Source organism: Bombus affinis, chromosome 11, assembly GCF_024516045.1.
Source record: "Bombus affinis isolate iyBomAffi1 chromosome 11, iyBomAffi1.2, whole genome shotgun sequence".
Lineage (NCBI taxonomy): Eukaryota > Metazoa > Arthropoda > Insecta > Hymenoptera > Apidae > Bombus > Bombus affinis.
The window spans coordinates 8446863-8465606 of NC_066354.1; the positions used below are offsets into that span (position 1 = coordinate 8446863).

An 18744-nucleotide genomic window follows, 5' to 3' on the forward strand; every position below is an offset into this window, starting at 1 on the left:
ATTTGAAACAAGAAACACGTTGCACAATATTTTATTGTATCGAAAGCTTTAGTTTGTAGCTGGTATTTAAAAATTAAGGGATTTACATTTTTCAGAAACCAAGAACAGATAATAATAGACATATTTTATCTCATAGAGAATTTAAGTTTTCAAAAAGAAAGAAAGGAATGATTCGGAAAATGATTTATGCAAGAAAGATAGTAAACACTGAATAGGTGTATGTCGTTTATTTATTGAATCGATCTGATCGCAGATATAGTTTCTTCATTCATTATATTTCATCTTCCATAAGTTAATTACAAGTACTCATCGTCGTCTATAATCTAAAAGGGTATAGGGGGTAAAGTTATAGGTAATTTTTTTCACAGTATTGACTCTATTACATATGCTAATCAGATGGCTAAAGTGTTTGTATCTACAAATATATCTTATATTTCTTTCCTATATACATATATACATATATACACATACGTATAGAATCTGTATATGTGCATATCTATATATACATATATTCATTTTATAATGCACCATCTCGCACTCTCTTTCCCTCTTCCATATTCTTTCTTTCCTTCGTCATTTGCTCTTCATCGGCTAACGTGTAACTTCCGCTTCGTGTTAACCGGAAGCACGCAGTTCCTCTCTTACGCTTTTATACATTTTTTCTTCTTTTTCTCTTTTTCTTAATGTTTGTTTTCTTCGCTTCTTGTAACTCGAACTCTAAATTTGTGTATGTATGTGTATACGCATGTGTGTGTATGTTGTGTATGTGAGGAGAAAAAACTAAGTGGTGTCGCCACGAGCGAGAGTAGATTTTGGTTTCTTTTTTTTTAAGAGGGCTAGATTCGGTGTATTTTTTTTCTTTTTTCCCCTTTTTTTTAAACGAGATATTAAGATTTAAAAGTATATACGTATGTATATAGTATCTGACGCTTGATTTGACACATATGATTGAGGTCTCGAGCAAGTTTCTCTGCTGCTTAGCTCGCATCTCACAGCCTAGAGGTGATTTAAACCAGACGCGGGGCCCGTTCACAACGAACCGCATCGCTACAACGACACACGATAAATCTCCGACAAATGCCAAGCTCGCAGGTTTATATATATATCCATATACTTCTTTTCCATATATATAATATATATATTCTTCCTTCCTTAATATTTTCTTTCTCTTCTTATGCTTACGTAACGTGTACATATGTATGTCCGTGTCCATATGGTCAGTTGTGCATTTCCCAGTAAATACAACATAGTAAAATATTAAAGCGACAGCAGAATACACTGCAATACTGTTTGATCTATGAAAAAGATGTTTCTCTCCTCTCTTGTTTTCTTTCAATTTCTATTTGAACCATGTCTCTTGGATCCATACCAATCACTTTTTCATCTTTCGCTTTCTCTTTCTCCTTAAGTCTACCCCTATGTACCCCTATGTACAACACGTTTACCGTTTATCTCCCTTTTTCTCTCTTATAATTCTCCTTCTCTTTCATTTTTATTATCCTTCTTTGACTTCCATTCTCTACTCTCGCGATAAACTTTTCTCATAGTCAACACTTTTTGTATAAACTATGCAGTGCCGATGCCTATCAGATAGGCAAGTACACATAAAATATATGGTAATCGACAAGTGAGTAACGTATTAAAATTAGAAAGTACATGTCGCAACATTGTGGACGATACATAGAGACAGAGGGAGCGTCTCACGAACCTTCGCCGTCTTTTCTCGTCCATCGGCTATGGACTATCCACTTTTTCTTTCTTCTCTTCATCGCAATTGGAAACAGTCCTATTGGTTCTTGGAACTGCTTCTTCTTTTCTTTCTCACTTGATCCAACGCATGTTGACGATGAGGTAGATAAAGAAACGTATTTCATTTTTATACGTGACGCTCTCGTACAATTAACGTATCTAATTTGGTTCTCTAAATCTTTTACACATTAGATATAGGCCTGGTAATTTCGCTTGTTCCATTTTTTTCTTAAATTTTTATGTTTCTTTCGACGATTTTATGTTTGTGTCTGTATACAAAATGTTTCAAAAACTAGTTCAGGCTTAAGAATGGACAATAAAAAAATCTCGGTCATTTCGGTCCCATTCTAACAATAAATTCATTCGCTGGTGAATACGATTTTATGGATTATCAGATCGATGCAGTAGGCTGCAACATTCAACCAGTGAGATTATGTATGTCGTTCATATTAATGAAATAAAAACTCGTAGGACGCTATCATATTCCTCATTATCCGATTACGTGAATACGAAAATCTTCAGTTCATTCTTTAAAATACTTGTACAGCGTCAAACGTAACGAACGAAGAAAAGAACCGTATAACATCCATGCATTGTGTCCTAGCCGACTGTAAGTGATTATGAAGGTTCGTCGAGTGCTCGACTCTCTTGTTTCGATAAACATCATCCGGAACCGCGATTTGTCTGCGGTTTTCAATTAAGTAGACATAGTGTGTATTGACGAGCATAGTAAAAGTTGCACGCTCAAACGTGATTATTTCACTCTTTTTTTAAAAGATATTTGTTCGTCAACTTTTTCTTTCTTTTATTTTATAGATAAACTATACGTCATGTACATATAAGTATATTTATATTCATGTGTATATATATATATGTATATATATACATATACATAGATAGTGCCTATCTAAAAAGATGAGATACGGCAGAATTTCGCGCCGCGTATGAAATGTGACATGCACACGACACTTAAATGCGACAGATTACAACGCTACACGCTATTCTTTAATGAAAGTCGGTTAAAGATCCTCGCGAAAAATGTGACTCATTTATTTTTGGCATTCACCGTTCGTTCATTCTGTGACTCTATGCAGGCGATACCGTGAACGCGTTCTTCTTTTTAAGGTTATCACCGTGATGGTTACACGCGTAAGACGCGCACGCACGAATGCACTCCCTTTACTTACTTACATAGACGTACTAGAGCCGTGAATCGAACCGGTAGGCCTTGGACAGTGTAAACGCGAACCTAGACGAAGATTTCAACGCGCAGGAGGTTGAGAAGTACAATGGAAAGAACGAATTTCAGTCCTGTAGGTAGGAGATGCGTGAATACTCGCCGTGTTTCCTCCGTTTGTCGTTCGCGGCGCTAGTTGGAAGTAAACGCTACGGTTTGAACTTTTATGGGGACGCAATGTCGAGGTGCCGAATAGTTTTCAGATTTGGTATAGTGAAATATATACATATATATACATATATATACATACATATATATGTATATATATATATGGATTATATATAAAACGATGAATGAAAAGAGAGATTTTTTTCTTCACATTGATGCTCTGTGCGTACTTGTGCTAGCAATTTATTGCTAACGTTTTAGGTTTACCAATGCATTTAATAGATCCGTTTTATCATTTAGAGTTTGGATTCTAGTCCTATCGATCAATCACTGATGTTACATCGATCATCTATGATAGATTAGTATGTCTTAAGACTTTCGCGGTATATTTTTTTTTTTTTTTTTTGTAGTATATTAAGAAACTTCAACTCTATGGATAGTTCTACTATTGCTAATTCCTCGTGTTAATATCGATACGAAGAATGCGAATTAATAACTCGAAAAAGATTTCGCGATATATATATATTATATATAGATATATATAATGTATATATATGTATATATATACTTTCCTTAGGACATTTAGCGTTAGAATTCTTTAATCGTAAGTAGATCTATGTTTCATAGCGATGTAGTGATACGGATTCGTAATTTTAAGTAAACTGTGAACTCGTATTGCTATTAGAATCCTGACGTCGTATCGATGTTAAGTGATATAAATTAGTAATTTCAAGAATACCTTAGCACTATACTTTGTTTCTAACACACCGAAAGTCTGAACTTCTTTTTCTGCATCGATCTCGTTACCATTGATCCTTGTACACAATCTTAAATAACAGTTTGGAGAATATTCTTTTTCTTTTTTTTCTGGCAGTGACGTACTTTTCTTTATACGTCAAAAATTGTCTACTACTTTTTTGGCAATAATTTCAATAATATTTATTTCATGAATTAAGATATGGACTTGCCACATTCTCTGTGTCACATTTTCAGATACATTTTCAGTTCTGCGTCCGCATAAAATCGTTCAACGCTGGCAACGTTCGTCCTAACTTTCGCCACGTAGGCGCAAAACGCGCGCGGATATTCGCGCAAACGCAGGCGCTACTGCTCGTCGGCGTACTTCACCGCGCTATCCTAGGCTACCCTAAGTTCATCTATAAGCAGTAGAATTATACATACCTATTATACTCTCTATAACGACAATGCGTGTAGAAAAATGAGCCTCTCGCGTCTTTGGTTAAACGCGAAGCATTTAGAAAGTATTCTGGCAGTGGTTTTCGTAGATGCTTCGATCTTAGCCTCGGACCAAAAATTTTGATTTCAGTTTCAAATGGGAATATAATCGTCGGAGTCGTATCGTACTGAATTATACTTTTGTTTCTTTATTCTCGAGACGTATCGGTCTCTTCTTTGATTCGACCTTCCGTATTTCCCTTTCGATTTCCTTGGTTTTCGTCGATTGAAGATTGAAACGTTGCCTTAGCGACGTAAAAATACGCTCCGCTTTGTTTTTCTATCTTTCCTCTCTGAAACACTGTTTTGAGAATCCGATTGTGTAATGACAAGGTCGAAGTATGCTCTGTGTGCAGCCCTCTGTGCTAACTGTCTGTTGTGTGGTCGCACGTGTAACACGTGTGACACGGATAAAAACCACTTTTTGTATTTTAAAGTCTCTAGCCTCATCGAGAAAAGGGACGAGTGTAAAATAAGATAGATCCTACGTTTCCTAGTTTACGCGTGAAATTCATTCGAAGGAAATTATCTTATCCTTTGGCATGTCACTTTTGGCCTTCTCGTCGAGGGTCAGTTTCTTTTCTTTTCTTTACCGTATAACAACTAACGTTCTCGGAGCGGGTACGTTGGTGCCCGGTTTCGTATCCGCGGAAACAGCGTCGTTGATCTGTTAGCCGGGTTATTACTGTGTGTGTGTGTATGAATGTGTGTTCACAACGCGCAACGCAAGTGACTGCTCAGACAATGGCACAAGAGCAACGTGTTCCGTAGGGTGAAGTCGTTTAGGTCTTTCAGAAGTAAACTAGATTTCCGCTGTCGCGAGGCGATTACTTCGATTGCAGCCGGTCTAGTTCACGAGTAGATGGTGATCACCTCTCGTCCGCCACCACGCACCATCAGCACCCTCTCCAGACCTTCGGTAAGAACCTCTAGGAATTCCATGTCTATGGTGCGTTCATTAAGGAAATTAAAAGAAAAAAAAGGAAGAGCAGGAACAGAGGCAAAAAGCATCTGTTATTCCAGTGTCAAATATAGAAAGGATACAGTTTGATTCACGTTCCACTGAGGTGTCCCTTGGTGGTCCAGGAAGATTCAGGATAACTAACTGAGCGTTTTTGCTCTTCTTTACGATCACCTCGTTCAGTTTGATGGAAGTGTGCATACGTCTTACGTTGCCCTCGTCCCTGAAGTCATCATCGACCATGTTTTCAACAGAGGATCTCTATCAATTAGATTTAACGAATCGTTATATCGTGATTACTCACGGTGTAATTGCAGGTTTCTTAGACTCCGGGCTATCAGTTTTCTTCTCCTCGTTTTCTTTTGCTTCTTTCTCCGTGTTTTCTGTGTTATCCTTGTTCTCCTGTTTCGGTGATCCACCAATTAATTTCGCTTCCTCCTCGTTGACCTCCTTGGCTTCCTCTCCGGTTTCGTTAACTTCTCCTGCTTCTCCCTCTTTACTCGCCTCCGTCTCTTGCACCAGTTTCTCCTGCGCCTCGTCCACCGCGTTCGGATTTTGGCTTCCAGGCTCCTGGAATCTCACCTTGGTGGCGATCTTCACATCAACATTGTGGTGATGGTCCACGATCGCCTGTACCTGTATCACGTTAGTCAAGTATCAACGAATCTGCGACCAACTACCATGTCCCGAGTAGCAGGAGACAGTCAAAGTGTGTCGGAAAAGACGACTAACTCTAGCATCAAAGCACTCTATAATGATCTGACTAAATGAACGATCGCTAAATGGAAGCATTCTGGGCTATGAACGTGCCAATCAAAAGCTGAAACATTTGGAGGTTCTCAGGAGGCCCGGAGACGGTTGTAAAACGTAGTCATGAGAAGCAAGAAAGCAAACTGGTGGAGGGATCCATTGCAGCAGTATTCCAAATCAAAACGTTGCGAGTCAGAGAAAAAGAGATAGACAGGCAGATATAATATTATAATTCGATCGATTAACCGGCGAGGAATCGTGTATATTCTGAAGCGCCGATTCCTACGTCACCTCCAAGAGTTCATTTTCTCGATATGGAAGTGAGTTAATTCGAGTCGAACGTTATATTATCGCTTTTGTATGTATGGCATATGTACATGTGTAAGTTGGTCAATGCGAATGAAATCGATCAAAAGTGAAATGTGATTTTCTTTTTTGTTACGAGAGTTGGAAAGAACGAGGATTCGTGGATGACACTCGTGTGTGTCTTGGTCATAGTAGACACAAATATAAAGGGGATAAACAGACGAAGGAACTCCGGGAATTTTCTGACAAACCAGAGGTAAATTTTCTTCAGCGGGTACCTCGTTGAAGTCCACCAATGTCTGCACCTTATCCGTGACGAGCACGCAACAAACAGACACATACCGATCAGTAATCGTAATATATATACACATATAGGCAGATCTTATACTACATATACGTATTGCTTTTTTTTGCTTATGGCTGTTCATCGGTTTCGCGATCTCGTCACTTACCACTCCTAGAGACTCCTTCTTGTTCAGCCGCAACTCCCGCAGCATCTGGTTCCTCTGCTCCATCATCAAGGTTCGCTCGTACGTGTACGCGGATATGTCGGAATCCATCTATGAATATTACCATTAAATGAATAATAAAAGCAATTAGTCGCGTATAATGAATTAGAATCGCCATATTCGCATCCGTATTTGGTTCTTTCGAACGATGGACTTAGACAACTTTGTTCCATCGAACTTTCTATCGACGACTAATCAAAAGAGTATTAAGAAGAGGTAAAAAGAGGTAACACAACTCACCATTTCAACGATCTCAACCTCAGCTTCGATCCTCAGGTCATATAGGAACTTCTTCAAGTCTTTCTTCATCTGAATAGAATTATCTTCCATCTGTGCTACGGTGAAAATCCTCATTTTGCAATTCTTCCATGTGCGATGTTGCTTCAGCAGGAACGGTAACAACATCAGAAGACCACCATCGTGAACGATCCACCACACATCGATATTTCCCACCACTTTCTCCGTCGAGTCAGGGAAGAAGTTAATTCCTTTAGGCACCAAAAGAGCCATCCTGGCTGCCGCGACTGCCCTGACGGTCTGCAAGAATCCCCTCCAATTCCTTTCCTCCTGCGACTGCTTCCAGCGATAGGGCCAGCCAAGAATCACGGTATTAGGCTTCATTCCACCCAATCCAGTCGTTTGGATCAAAGAACTAAGTCCATCGACAACGTCCCTGACAACCAATACGTCTACGAATCCTTTCACCTTCTCCTCTCCCATCGTTTTGCGCAGATTCACCTTTGCAGCCAGAATCCTGCCAGTGTTTTGAATGTAATCTCCGCCAATGCAGCTGACGCAGATCGTGAGACCTTTACCAGCCTTCAGCTGACTGGCAAACGCGAATAACTTGCGATACTTGGGCACCAGGTCGTCCGTCAGTTTGGCCAAGATGAGAATCTGTGGTCGCCAGTTCTTCGTATGAGGTGGTCCTTCTTCTAATCTTAAAAGAGAATAACGAGCGGCAGATAGAGCCAAACCACGGATCCCGTCACCCCATTCCTTTTCAGCACCACAGTATTCGATATATTTGTAAATGCACCCAGCCATTCCCATGGCCAATAAAGCATAGTACCAGCTGGTCATGAACATGATGGCGATACAGAGGGACAGACCGAGGAACGAAAGACTCCAGTGGTAGTATTTAAATCTTGGTCTCCAGTTCGGTGTTCTGAGAAGGGTCTGTAGGGCGCAGGCCAGGTTCACGAAGCCGTAACACATCAAGAAGAACATGGATAGCAAGGGAGCCAAGTAGTCGACGTTGCCAAGGAGAATGCCACACTGACAGATGATGATCGTCAATAGCAGAGCTCTCGTAGGTTCTCCGCGACTCGAGCTGGTGGCGAAGGGAGTCAAGAAAGGAATGATACTGTCCTTGGCGATGGCTTGAAGCAATCTCGGAGCGCCTGTTAAAGATTGGAGACCAGCACCGAGGGTGGATAAGAAGGAGCCGATCAAGATGACCCACTGATTGGGCCAGGCCATGTTCGCTACAACCAGTTTGCCACCGATACTTTGACCAAACTTGTCTCGAAGTAGAAGGTTATCCACTGTACCGGCGAAGAGCAAGACACTGGACAGGTACACTGTCGAGGTTGTCAAAATGGCGCAAATAGTGCCGATTGGAATAGATTTCTGAGCGTCTGCGAGGTCACCCGATCTATTGGAACCAGCCATGATGCCTGTGAACAATATATAACAGTGACTAAACGCTTTAGTCACGTTGGTGTTCAATCTTCGATGTTGCAAGATTCCTAGAAACGATAGGAAACTTCGTTACAACTTGCCTGTGACCGAAGGGAAGAAGATACCGATGAGAATGGTGAAGGTAGTGGTAAGATCGACCTGGATCTGGTTGTACGAAGACGTAGCCATTTGGTCCATGTCCTTGGGATCTTTTCCATAGGCGATCAGTTGGCCTTCGTCTTGGAAACTGTTCCAGATGTTCTCTAAACGCCGTAAAACCAATGTGCTTAATATAATCCACCATTTGCAGGTCACTGGAAGATCATGTTCGAAGGTGCCTACCTAAAAATACACCACTGGCCAGTCCGCGAATCCCATTCACGATAGTCACATTATTTTCCACATAGTAGGGATCACACTTGGTAGTGCTGTTTCCACAGTAAATTTGATGAAGAACTCCGCTGACGTTTTTATTGCAGTCGGTCAGTACATTGATATCCTTTAACAACCTCTTGCCAAGAATACACATCCTGGAGAGCAAACAAGAACATTGGTGAAGTTGTTTGAAAGGGAATTTGGTGTAACGAGGATTAATTGTATGTCTATGTACTTGAGGGACTCGTTGCCGTAGATGTTGTAGAATAAGCCGACATAGACGGCCACGATGGAGAGGATAACGCAGGCTAGGGCGACCGTGGCGAACTTGTTGACGAATTTGACGCCGATGAACACGATGGTGCCCATTACCATAAGTAGACACGTCCCGTATACTCGGAAGTTATTATACATGATGCTTGGGTCTTTGGTGAAATCACCGAATATACTGAGCGACGGCGCCATGTAAGTCTACGACAGACGAAGCGTTTACTTTCAGTTGGTAGAGAGATTTTTGGCTAAAGTGTATGGGAAAGCGATAAGATGAAACGGAATCCTATTTTGTGATTGCTATAGAGAAGTTTTAATCCTTTGCATTTCGGTAAATTCCTGACACGATCGATTAGCACTCTTTCGTGGTGAAAGTTTCTGAATCCCAAAGGGAAGAATTATAAATTTACCAAGACAATTTCAACAGCGCCGATAATGTACATGGCAGCAGCTAAGGTGGTACCCGTGTAGAAGAGCATTCCCACAGCACCACCAAATTCTGGACCTAAACTTCTGGATATCATGAAGTAGGAGCCTCCGGCTGGTACCACACCATTGGTCGCGATGGCACTCATGCTGATGGCCGTCAGCATTGTCTACGTGGACAGAGAAATATAAACGTGGTATATAATCAAACGAAGCTTCGTCGCCGTTCTATCGATACCTACCACGCAGCAACAACATAGCACGATGAAGAAACCTTGAATGGCGCCAGCCGTCCCAACGACCCAAGTCAAACGAATGAAGAGAATAACACCGAAGATATTTTGGATGCAGGGCAGAAAGACACCGATCAAGGTACCCATTCGTGCTCCACTTTGAACAGGCGAAGGTTTGGCGTCCGGATCGGTTGCAGCTGGAATCGTGTTGCTGTAATCCGACAGGCGGGTGAGGAGCGTAGAGATTCGAGGGCGGACTTCCATCTCTTCCTGAAAGGAAGAAAATCGGTTTATAGTATCTTGTTCCTTATCGACGCGAAATCTAGGAAAATGATATAAAAATGGTCAGATATTCAGAGTACGCTATAATATCTAGGGGAGAATGCACAATTTGAACAGCTTAAGTTCAAGCATATTAAAAGCCCCGATGATGGTCAGGCTAGCGTGAAACATCTGGTTAATTGGATCGCTTTGAAACTGTTTCCACCTGATACACAGGCAGCCCAATTTCTTGGAAACATAAGCTGGCCGTAACAGGCTATGAGATTCAGACAGAACATTATCCCCAATATTTCCAACACGAAGGTGAGCCCATTTTAATTTATACTCCACAATATTTTACGTGATAAATTCATTTACGACCCCTGCCATATAAAATATAAAACGTTAATTAAAGCGTAGCTTCTATTTCAAAAATAAATAACGATTCAGTTTAGATCTGTGACTCCAATTTGAAGTTAAAAAGATATTAAGAAACGAGAAGAGAAAACTGGCTGATATATTTGAGTCGGTCTGATCAGGCGCTTACTTTTCTACTACTTTGTTTCATAAAGGTTCGTACTTTACAATGGTAATTTGAAGAATCGAACAGTTTGCTTTCAGGCAATTGGCTGAGCTCGTACTATCTATTCTACTTATGACGTTAAGTTTCGTTATAAGCGTTATATAATTCTATAAATTGGTAAATTGTAATACATTGGCTTTTACGTTTCTAAAGATGTCCGTAACTAGAAAAGAAAGCTTTTAACCTTATGAAGTCGTACAGTTTGAAAACTTTCGAAGTTATTAAGGTTTCGAAAGAGTGAAAGTCTGCAACATTCGTTATCACGTCGTCTGGTTTGTCTTCATTAACAGGAAAACAGGTCGAGGAGCGGTTAAAAGAAGATGCCGGATTATAAATATTCAGTGCGACAGAGGAAAGACGATACTGGAAGGAAATTTCATCCCGTCCAGACGGAAAAAAATCGATAAATATACCGAACGGTCGTTTTAATTGGACAGGCGATGATACTGTTTGTTGATTAATCGCTCGACGTGTTTAATTAATTGATCAACGAGACTTAATTCATTGGCAAAAGGAAAAATCCGCTAGGTCGACCGTCGGAAGATATTTCCTATAAAATGCAATTCACTCGGTATTACACGAATTTTTATTTCGCAGGAATCTTGTCGTTAAACGCTCTGTAATCACAGAGGAACTTTCATTGAAATTCCTCGGCAATTCAGCTGAATTTTCAGCAAAGAATAATTAGTTCTCGGGGAACAAAAAGCTCTTGCTAAAGCGAGTATAAACAATGAAAAATTGACGTGTTTCTTCAACGAACAACTTCAAAGTAAGCATTCGCTCGGAAGAAACTTCTCGGACGAAAATTGTTTCTCTCGGGAAAGTTTTGCAAAATGTTGCTTCTAATTTCCACGCGGTTCTCCCGGTCCGCTTGGCGAATTTCAACGAGCTGCTTTACGGCGAAAAGTCGTTTTCAGCATCGACACGGTGTTACCAGTCTAACCAGAGATGCTCATCGAGCGGGAACGCGATAAGGCGCTGTAGGATTCGATTTATGTTTGCGTCAAAGTCTAGCGAGTTTCGACCAAGTTTCTCACCTGTTTCTAATCCAATTAGCATCCTATCTAAGCGATACCATTAATTAATTGTTAGCCCGCGAGGAATCGATAGTCGATAAGATGGGCGACAAATCTAAATAGATCGATGTATGCAAGATTAATAGCACACATTTGTAGGAAGCAAAACGGAGGATTTCTCTCCGAATTAACGACGTATCGACCTTTTGAATTTATGTATGAGATCTTTTGCGGCATAATGTCGAACGATATAAATTTCCAAGTCAACAGAATTAACGAGAGATTTCTTCATTTCCAATTATAAATAATCAAAGATTCACCCTCTCGTAGCGTTTTATTAGCATTTTTTTACAAATTCAAAAGGATCGATGAAAACCATTAAATCCCAATAATAGTCGCAATCGCTGAAGCATTCGGAAGGCCGAAAGAATGCGCTCGACGAGCCTTTCGTTTAAACGGCAACGCGGTTGGATCGCTTTCAAGCGCAATCCTTGAACCGACCAAGAATCCAGGTGCAATGTTACGTAACGAGCGCATTCTGACAAGCGGAGATGCAGCAAGAAAACGGAAGGGAGAAAAGGTAGATCCGGAATGACGCAGCGGAGGATGGAAACGCGTGGCACTCGTCGTCTATAGTCGGTTAATTAACGTGTTCCCTTTGGCCGTATCGTAGTTTTCTCATAGACTGAAACTCGCGCGCGGTTTGGCTTCGACCTCGATTCCTGAATATCCAATTATCCGTTTCTCTTCTTGCTGCAATAGTTCTCTCTCTCTCTCTCTCTCTCTCCTTGTCGGTCGAAATTATCTGCGACCAGACCAGCCTTATCGTCGCTGATTTCCTCTGTATCTTTCTCTCGTTACTGCTTCTCGTCTCTGCCCCCTTCCTCTACCTCTGCTTCGTCGAAGAAGCGAAACGAAAAAGCGACGAAGAGTCTGCTCGAAATACGAAGTATCGAGAACTTCAGAACTGAAAATTAACGATCTTTGCCGCTTTCTTATGGGAAAATTCAGCATCGTCCCTTCGCCCGGTAAAAGGCAAGAAGATAATTCGACAGAAGCGAGAGTTTAGCAAGGAAACTAAAGTGAGCGTGACACCGCTCGCGGGAATAGAGATTACGGTAAGAAAAAGAAGCTCGAGACACTCAGGTAGGAAAGGAGCTCGTCAGAGGGGGAACGAACAAAAGAAAAAGAAAAACCGCCGACGAAGGACAATGTTTCGAAGAATAAAACAAGATGCGCCACCGTGGAGGAATCCATTCGTGGGTTGCTTGGTCGTTGAACGACAATTAAGCGAATTGCACACTCCAGTGATTCCAACCCTCCCGCTCTATCTCTCTCTCTCTCTCTCTCTTCCTCCTTCCTTTGCGTTTTAACGAAGGACCCTTCTTTCGAGAGAAGATAGTCGGAACCTTCGTCGTCCCAGTTTTCTTATCTGTTCAACTACCATCGCCATTGTTCGCGTAACCAATTTCAATTACAAATTCAACTCTCGATACTTCGCGTTTTGCCATTTCCGCTATCACTTCGGACTTAAAACTGTGCAAGCATTTCTTAGATCGTGCCTTGTAAAGCAATTTCAATTGAATTTCAAGCATCGGTTTATATCGTCGCGATTTTAATGTAGAAGCTTAACGTCGTCGCTGATCGAAGCGCTACTGGATCCAAGTGAAATATATTTACTTACGCTATAGAGGAAGAGATTCGTCTCATATTCCGTCTTCTTCTCGGAATTACCGCCGCCCACCATGGAGTCGCCATCTCCGCCGGTGCCGCCGCCATCACCTGAAAACAGAAAAACATTCTGTGATTCTCCCGTGGTTTATCACGGCGAAGTCTGAAAGAAATGTCCGGTAGTCGATCTACGTTGCTTGATCTCAGAATATAAGACACGTTTAAATATTAAAGGTATAGTGATAAATTTCCTAGTTTGCTAGTTTATTTGACGATTTGTATGGAAGAAGAAAAGGCGACAGACGATTTAAAAAAGATTTCCCCGGAAGAACGAATACTGGAATATAAATGACGTTGCAGCGTAACGATAAGATGATAAACCTACCGTGTCTTTAGAAATAGCTTAAGTGATCGACGACCGCGTGTAACCGAGGAAAATCTAACAAAGCGGTTTTTTTGGAATTAGCGTGCCTTTTCTACCTTTCCTCGAACTCGCCACGCTTTATTAATTTATTATCTGCGGGCTGTTAGTCGGACACGCGCACGGTCGCTTCAGGGGTTAGACTTTCTGCTTCCTCGGAACATGCCTTCATCGATTACTTATTCTCTCCACCCTCTTTATTTCGAGAAAATACCAAGTCAGGAAATTCGAACGTTTACCCACACCAACAATATACCTAACTCGAGCCATTTTTCTATCGGTCAGTCTGTAATGGAATTTTGCCAAATAAACAGGTATTTCTTCTCCAAGTCGTCCGTGCGCCTATTCTGACTTTCTCCGAACCGTTTTTATATTTCAGAAACGCTCAACCGTGTCAAACTCGTCTGTATACAGTTCGTGCTAGTGGAGTGATAGTTCGCGCGAACGATCTCTCGTACTGCAACAAACGTATTATGGAGGAAACAATAGCGATAGAGTAAAGTTAGTAGTTAAATCGTCTCGAAGCCTGTTTGCCCGTTGATCTGAATATCTGTGCAATAGAAAGTGGAGAAAGTTTTAATAGAAATAGGAGAGTGAAAGCGCGAACGCTTCAGTTAAAAAGTTTTAATAGGCGTCAAGAGGGAAGCAAACTGACAGATTCCCAGTTAGTCTGTATCTGGAGATTGACTTTTTCACTGCTATATGTTTTTTCCCCCGTTATTTTTTCTGTTTGTTCCTCTCGAACGCGCCACCGCAATCACAAATTGAATTTCGATCGAAATCCAAGCTTTTCCTTTCTACCGCGCGACGATTAATAGCAAACGAATAGAAAACAAACTTCCATTTGTTTCTGGCTGGCCGTGTAAGCCGGAAAATCTACGAAACTCGAAACTCGGATGCAATTTCAGCTTTTCCCACCGAACGATATAAAACTATAAAAATCAGTAAAATATTTATATTTCACATAATACTCGATGCCACGTTGAATTATCGTCGAGTTTGTCTGTTTGTCGTTTTCTGAAATAAATAAGAAAGTCAATTATACTTGTATTATCATATAAAAATAAGAAACATAAACGGAGAAGAAATACGAGTTCCCTAAAGCTGCACGATCATAAGCTGCGTTAAACATTCGTATCTCTGCGGCGTAACAGCCATTTCTAGAAAATCCCAAGTAACAGAGAGTCGCTTTATCTTTACAAGAAACTGTAAAACGTTTCTCGTGTTACCGTGTCGCAGACAGAAAATCGTACGATAACGGAAAAGGAATACACGAACACGTAAGATACCCGGGAAATATCGTTCAGTCGTCGTGGATCCACGTTATGGTTGAAACGTACGTGCAGAATATAAGTCTGCCAGTGGTACGTGCTAGTGGTACGAGTCAACCTATCGATCGCTATCTCGTAAACTTTCAATTTAAAATTTCTTTCGTCACTCCGAACCATCTCTGCGTGTTTCATAAATTAATTTCCTCCTAAGAATGAAAGGAAGAAGAGAACGAAAGAATTTCGTCTTATTCCAAGAGACACATACGTATATACTTATAAATTTATATGGAAAAATTGTCTCATCGTGTACGGATTGATACGTGGATCGATCGGATGCGGTAGAGGCAAGCAGAGTCTGCGGAGGCGTCACGACGTGCTTCCACGTCGAATCGACGTCCTCCACTTCCGCGGAAACGTATTTCTACCCGCAATAACGAATTACTCTCACGTTTCAATCTGGCCTCTGGTCGTGAATTCCGCGAACGTTCGTTTCGTTCATCCAACGTTTCAACGGACGTCTTGCTCTCGATTTATTTACCTTAGGTCTTGGCTGTATCGTTTCACGAAGAACTAAAGCACGGGAAACCGTGAAAAGCCTATCGTGCACTGATTTCGATCTTCTCGCACGATCTCTTCGTCTCCATGGACCGTAGTCTTACGTAAAATATTTGCGTTGGCTGGCGATAGTTTTAAGATAGAAACGGTATACAGTGGGCAAGTTTCATATTTCTGGAAAATCGTATTCCTAAGACAAAAGCTCTACCTAGGAGATTGCATACGGAAATTTACGATTTAGAGAATTTTCTACGGTTTTACGTGGAGTCATAGAGTTGAGTTGATCGAGAGAAATCTCGGACAGAGGACTAGATACGTGGAGATTGTTAGTTGTCCCGGCAAATCTAGGCAATTTACTTGTTGCCAATTGTATCTCTCTTATAAAACTGCAAAATTTCTTTGATCGTTATTTCGAAACCGGAACGGAAAACAACGGCGACTATTCTATGGAAACTGTGTCGCTTGGAAAAGAAGTCGCCGAACTAGAATTCTCTCTCTTAAAGAATTTTTATTCGGTGACGTGTGATCGACCGGAACGATATCGATTTACGACGCAAAGTGAACTCGAAACTTCCTTTGCGCGAACAGAAGCTACCGAAGGGAAACAGACCGTACATCCCTATTTCCGCCGCGTATTTTCTCCTCCTTCTCGTTGCCTGGGGGAAATGTTATGAGAAAACAGGATAAGTTGAGGTCGCGTACGGCCATCGAAGCGTCGAGCATCCAAAGGAAGCTACAAAAAAGAATTGCTCCCTCGTTTTTCGTCGAGATGATCGTCGTTGTATACTTAGGTTCGTATTTTTCGACAAAACGTAAGTCGTGGAGAGAGAAAAATTTCAACGAGGACCCTTCGATCGATATGATAATGGGATTGGCGAGGAAATCTCGAGGTCGACGAGCATAGAGCAATTAGGAAAGGCTCGATATTCGAAACAAGCTTCCCAAAGTAACGGACAGGTTGCGTCCGAACAATCTAAAAACTAGGCCAGTCGATATTAACTTGCTGATTTGTCTCTCTGTTCCTTTGTGAAACCGCGTTCTGCCTCCGTCTATATCTAGAAATCGGTAATTGCATTGAGATGGTCGATGAAATTCGTTTAATTGAAAGTTTAAATGAATTGTCAAGCGAAGAATTACTCGATCCTGCCAATAGTTCATCGATATTTCGCTGATTTAGTAGCTTCTTCCATATCGGAGCGATGGCTGCTCTGTTGCTTTATTATTTTATACGAAAAAGCGACGATTCTCCGCAGAGATATTTTTGGCCGAATAACAAGGGAATAAAAGAAATCGAAGGAATTGGAGGCAGATTGGAAGGGAACGTCGGTGGGAAAGGCCAATGCTGATTCGGCTACTTTAATCCGCGCGTTTCTTTGTGTGGGAAGAGCAGTTTCGCCGGCCAAAACAGGACACAGGGACACGTGACAAAGTACATCGAAGAGTGCGGTTACGGTCGACTTTCTAGAAAAGCTCTTTGTACGTCGCTTCAAGCACAAGTCGATTTGCTTTTCCAATTCTTCGCTTTGTCATTTGGCTTTCGTGTTTCTTCATTGAATGTTCTTCCTCCCTTAGATTCCGTTCCCTGATTCTTTTCAACATCTCCAACGTCTCTTCTCGACGTTCCAATTTTCTAACTCGTGTTTTCGAATTCTCCGATCCCTTTTCTGAGAATCGCCACTCATTCCTTTTCTTACTTTTCTTGTTCTTACTACTCGTTCTTTAATTTCCCGATTGATCGATACGACAGATATATATAAATACAAAGTTTGATTCGAAATTGATCGAGTTGATGGTCAACATGGAAGCATCGGACGCTTCGCTCCCATCAAGATCCTACTACCGCCGTGCTCATAACATCACACTTTACGTTTATAACACTCGATCTATTAAACCTGCTCCACCTTGAGCGTTAAGTCATTCGAGATACGCGATATCGAGCGATCGGTTCGACCTGACCGGTTGCTCTTTAGTCGAGAATTCGCAACAGGCACGAACAATTAAAAGAACAATTAAAATCGTGCATAACGGTGTAAGCAAATTAACATCGTATCGTAATAACATCCAAAGATACTTTCGATTCTCGTCGAGGAGGAATCGCGGCAGCTGTTTAATCGAGGCTCGCGTTTAGTCGAGTTTCCGGCCGACAAACTATCATCGAGTTCCATGCATCCCTAATTATTTTAATCGTGTTTGCTCCTTCCATTATGCGTTCCTTGGTGGCGGTGGTGGTAGCGGTGGCGACCGGAAACACCGTTAAAAGCAACGCGCGCGGCCGATAGCTGTTTCGCAAAGCGTGGGAGACCAGGGTAATTGCGATGCATGCCAATATCGACAGCGAGAACAGGTAAATACGAGAATACCCTAACGAAACCAAGGGACAGAGTGAATTAATTAGAACGTAGATTCGATGGGAATAGGGTATCGGTTGCGCAATTGTTGCGGTCTATGTTTAATATCAATCCTGGTCAATTTACGTCGAACGGTCGGCCGATTATTTAACGCGTCGGTAAAATATACAAGTTCTCGTTGGTTCGGCGCCGTTTCACTCGAAATTCCCTCGCTTCAATCATCGTAAACGCTAATTACATTCGCGCGATAAATATACGCTGATATATATCGCAACCGTTGGATTTTATTATCGGGCTATTTGGATTGGGTATTTAATTTGGAATTGGACGAGAACACGCGAAATTACCCGATGATTGATGTTAACGTTTCTTTCATTGGGATATCTGATGAAATTAACGGCTTCGAATCTGATTTATCGGTAGACTCGAAATTTAAGAAATTTCTGCCGTATAAATTGAGACGTCGAAATCGTTTCTTCGAAGATTCATTGACTGACGTTTCTCGTAGCGGCTTACGTAACCGCGTAACAGGGAACAACGTTGGTGTACACGTAAACGCTCGGATACGTGCGGATGAGTTACCCTAAGTGGCTGAACTCGTGCAGGTGGGTTTCAAACGCGATTAATTCACCGGCACGTCTTACCTCCCGAACTCTTAATCGATTTTGCTCGAGACGACGAAGATTTCCCCATATCTACACCTGCACCTGTTTCTTATATCGTTGAAATTAAGGAAGAAAGTTTGGAAAGACAAAGATGATCCTTCTTACGATAC

The 18744-nt window shown here is 41.4% G+C and overlaps 1 protein-coding gene across 8 annotated transcripts in view; it reads right to left on the reverse strand.

Moving 5' to 3' along the window:
• Nucleotides 1-212: 212 nt before the first annotated feature.
• The window catches only part of LOC126921844 (solute carrier family 12 member 4), a 99505-nt gene continuing 80973 nt past the window's right edge, over nucleotides 213-18744 (reverse strand). For 6 of the 8 annotated variants that reach the window (XM_050733768.1, XM_050733775.1, XM_050733772.1 and 3 more), the window contains 12 exons: nucleotides 13388-13485; nucleotides 9853-10113; nucleotides 9595-9780; nucleotides 9150-9385; nucleotides 8882-9069; nucleotides 8641-8802; nucleotides 7097-8535; nucleotides 6800-6907; nucleotides 6599-6652; nucleotides 5596-5927; nucleotides 5375-5514; nucleotides 213-5274 (listed from right to left, as the gene is read on the reverse strand). In XM_050733768.1, coding sequence (XP_050589725.1) covers nucleotides 5183-5274; nucleotides 5375-5514; nucleotides 5596-5927; nucleotides 6599-6652; nucleotides 6800-6907; nucleotides 7097-8535; nucleotides 8641-8802; nucleotides 8882-9069; nucleotides 9150-9385; nucleotides 9595-9780; nucleotides 9853-10113; nucleotides 13388-13485 — 3296 coding nt within the window. In that variant the 3' untranslated portion in view covers nucleotides 213-5182. The remainder of the gene's footprint in view (nucleotides 5275-5374; nucleotides 5515-5595; nucleotides 5928-6598; nucleotides 6653-6799; nucleotides 6908-7096; nucleotides 8536-8640; nucleotides 8803-8881; nucleotides 9070-9149; nucleotides 9386-9594; nucleotides 9781-9852; nucleotides 10114-13387; nucleotides 13486-18744) is intronic. The other 2 variants (XM_050733769.1, XM_050733770.1) reach the window with 2 other exon arrangements.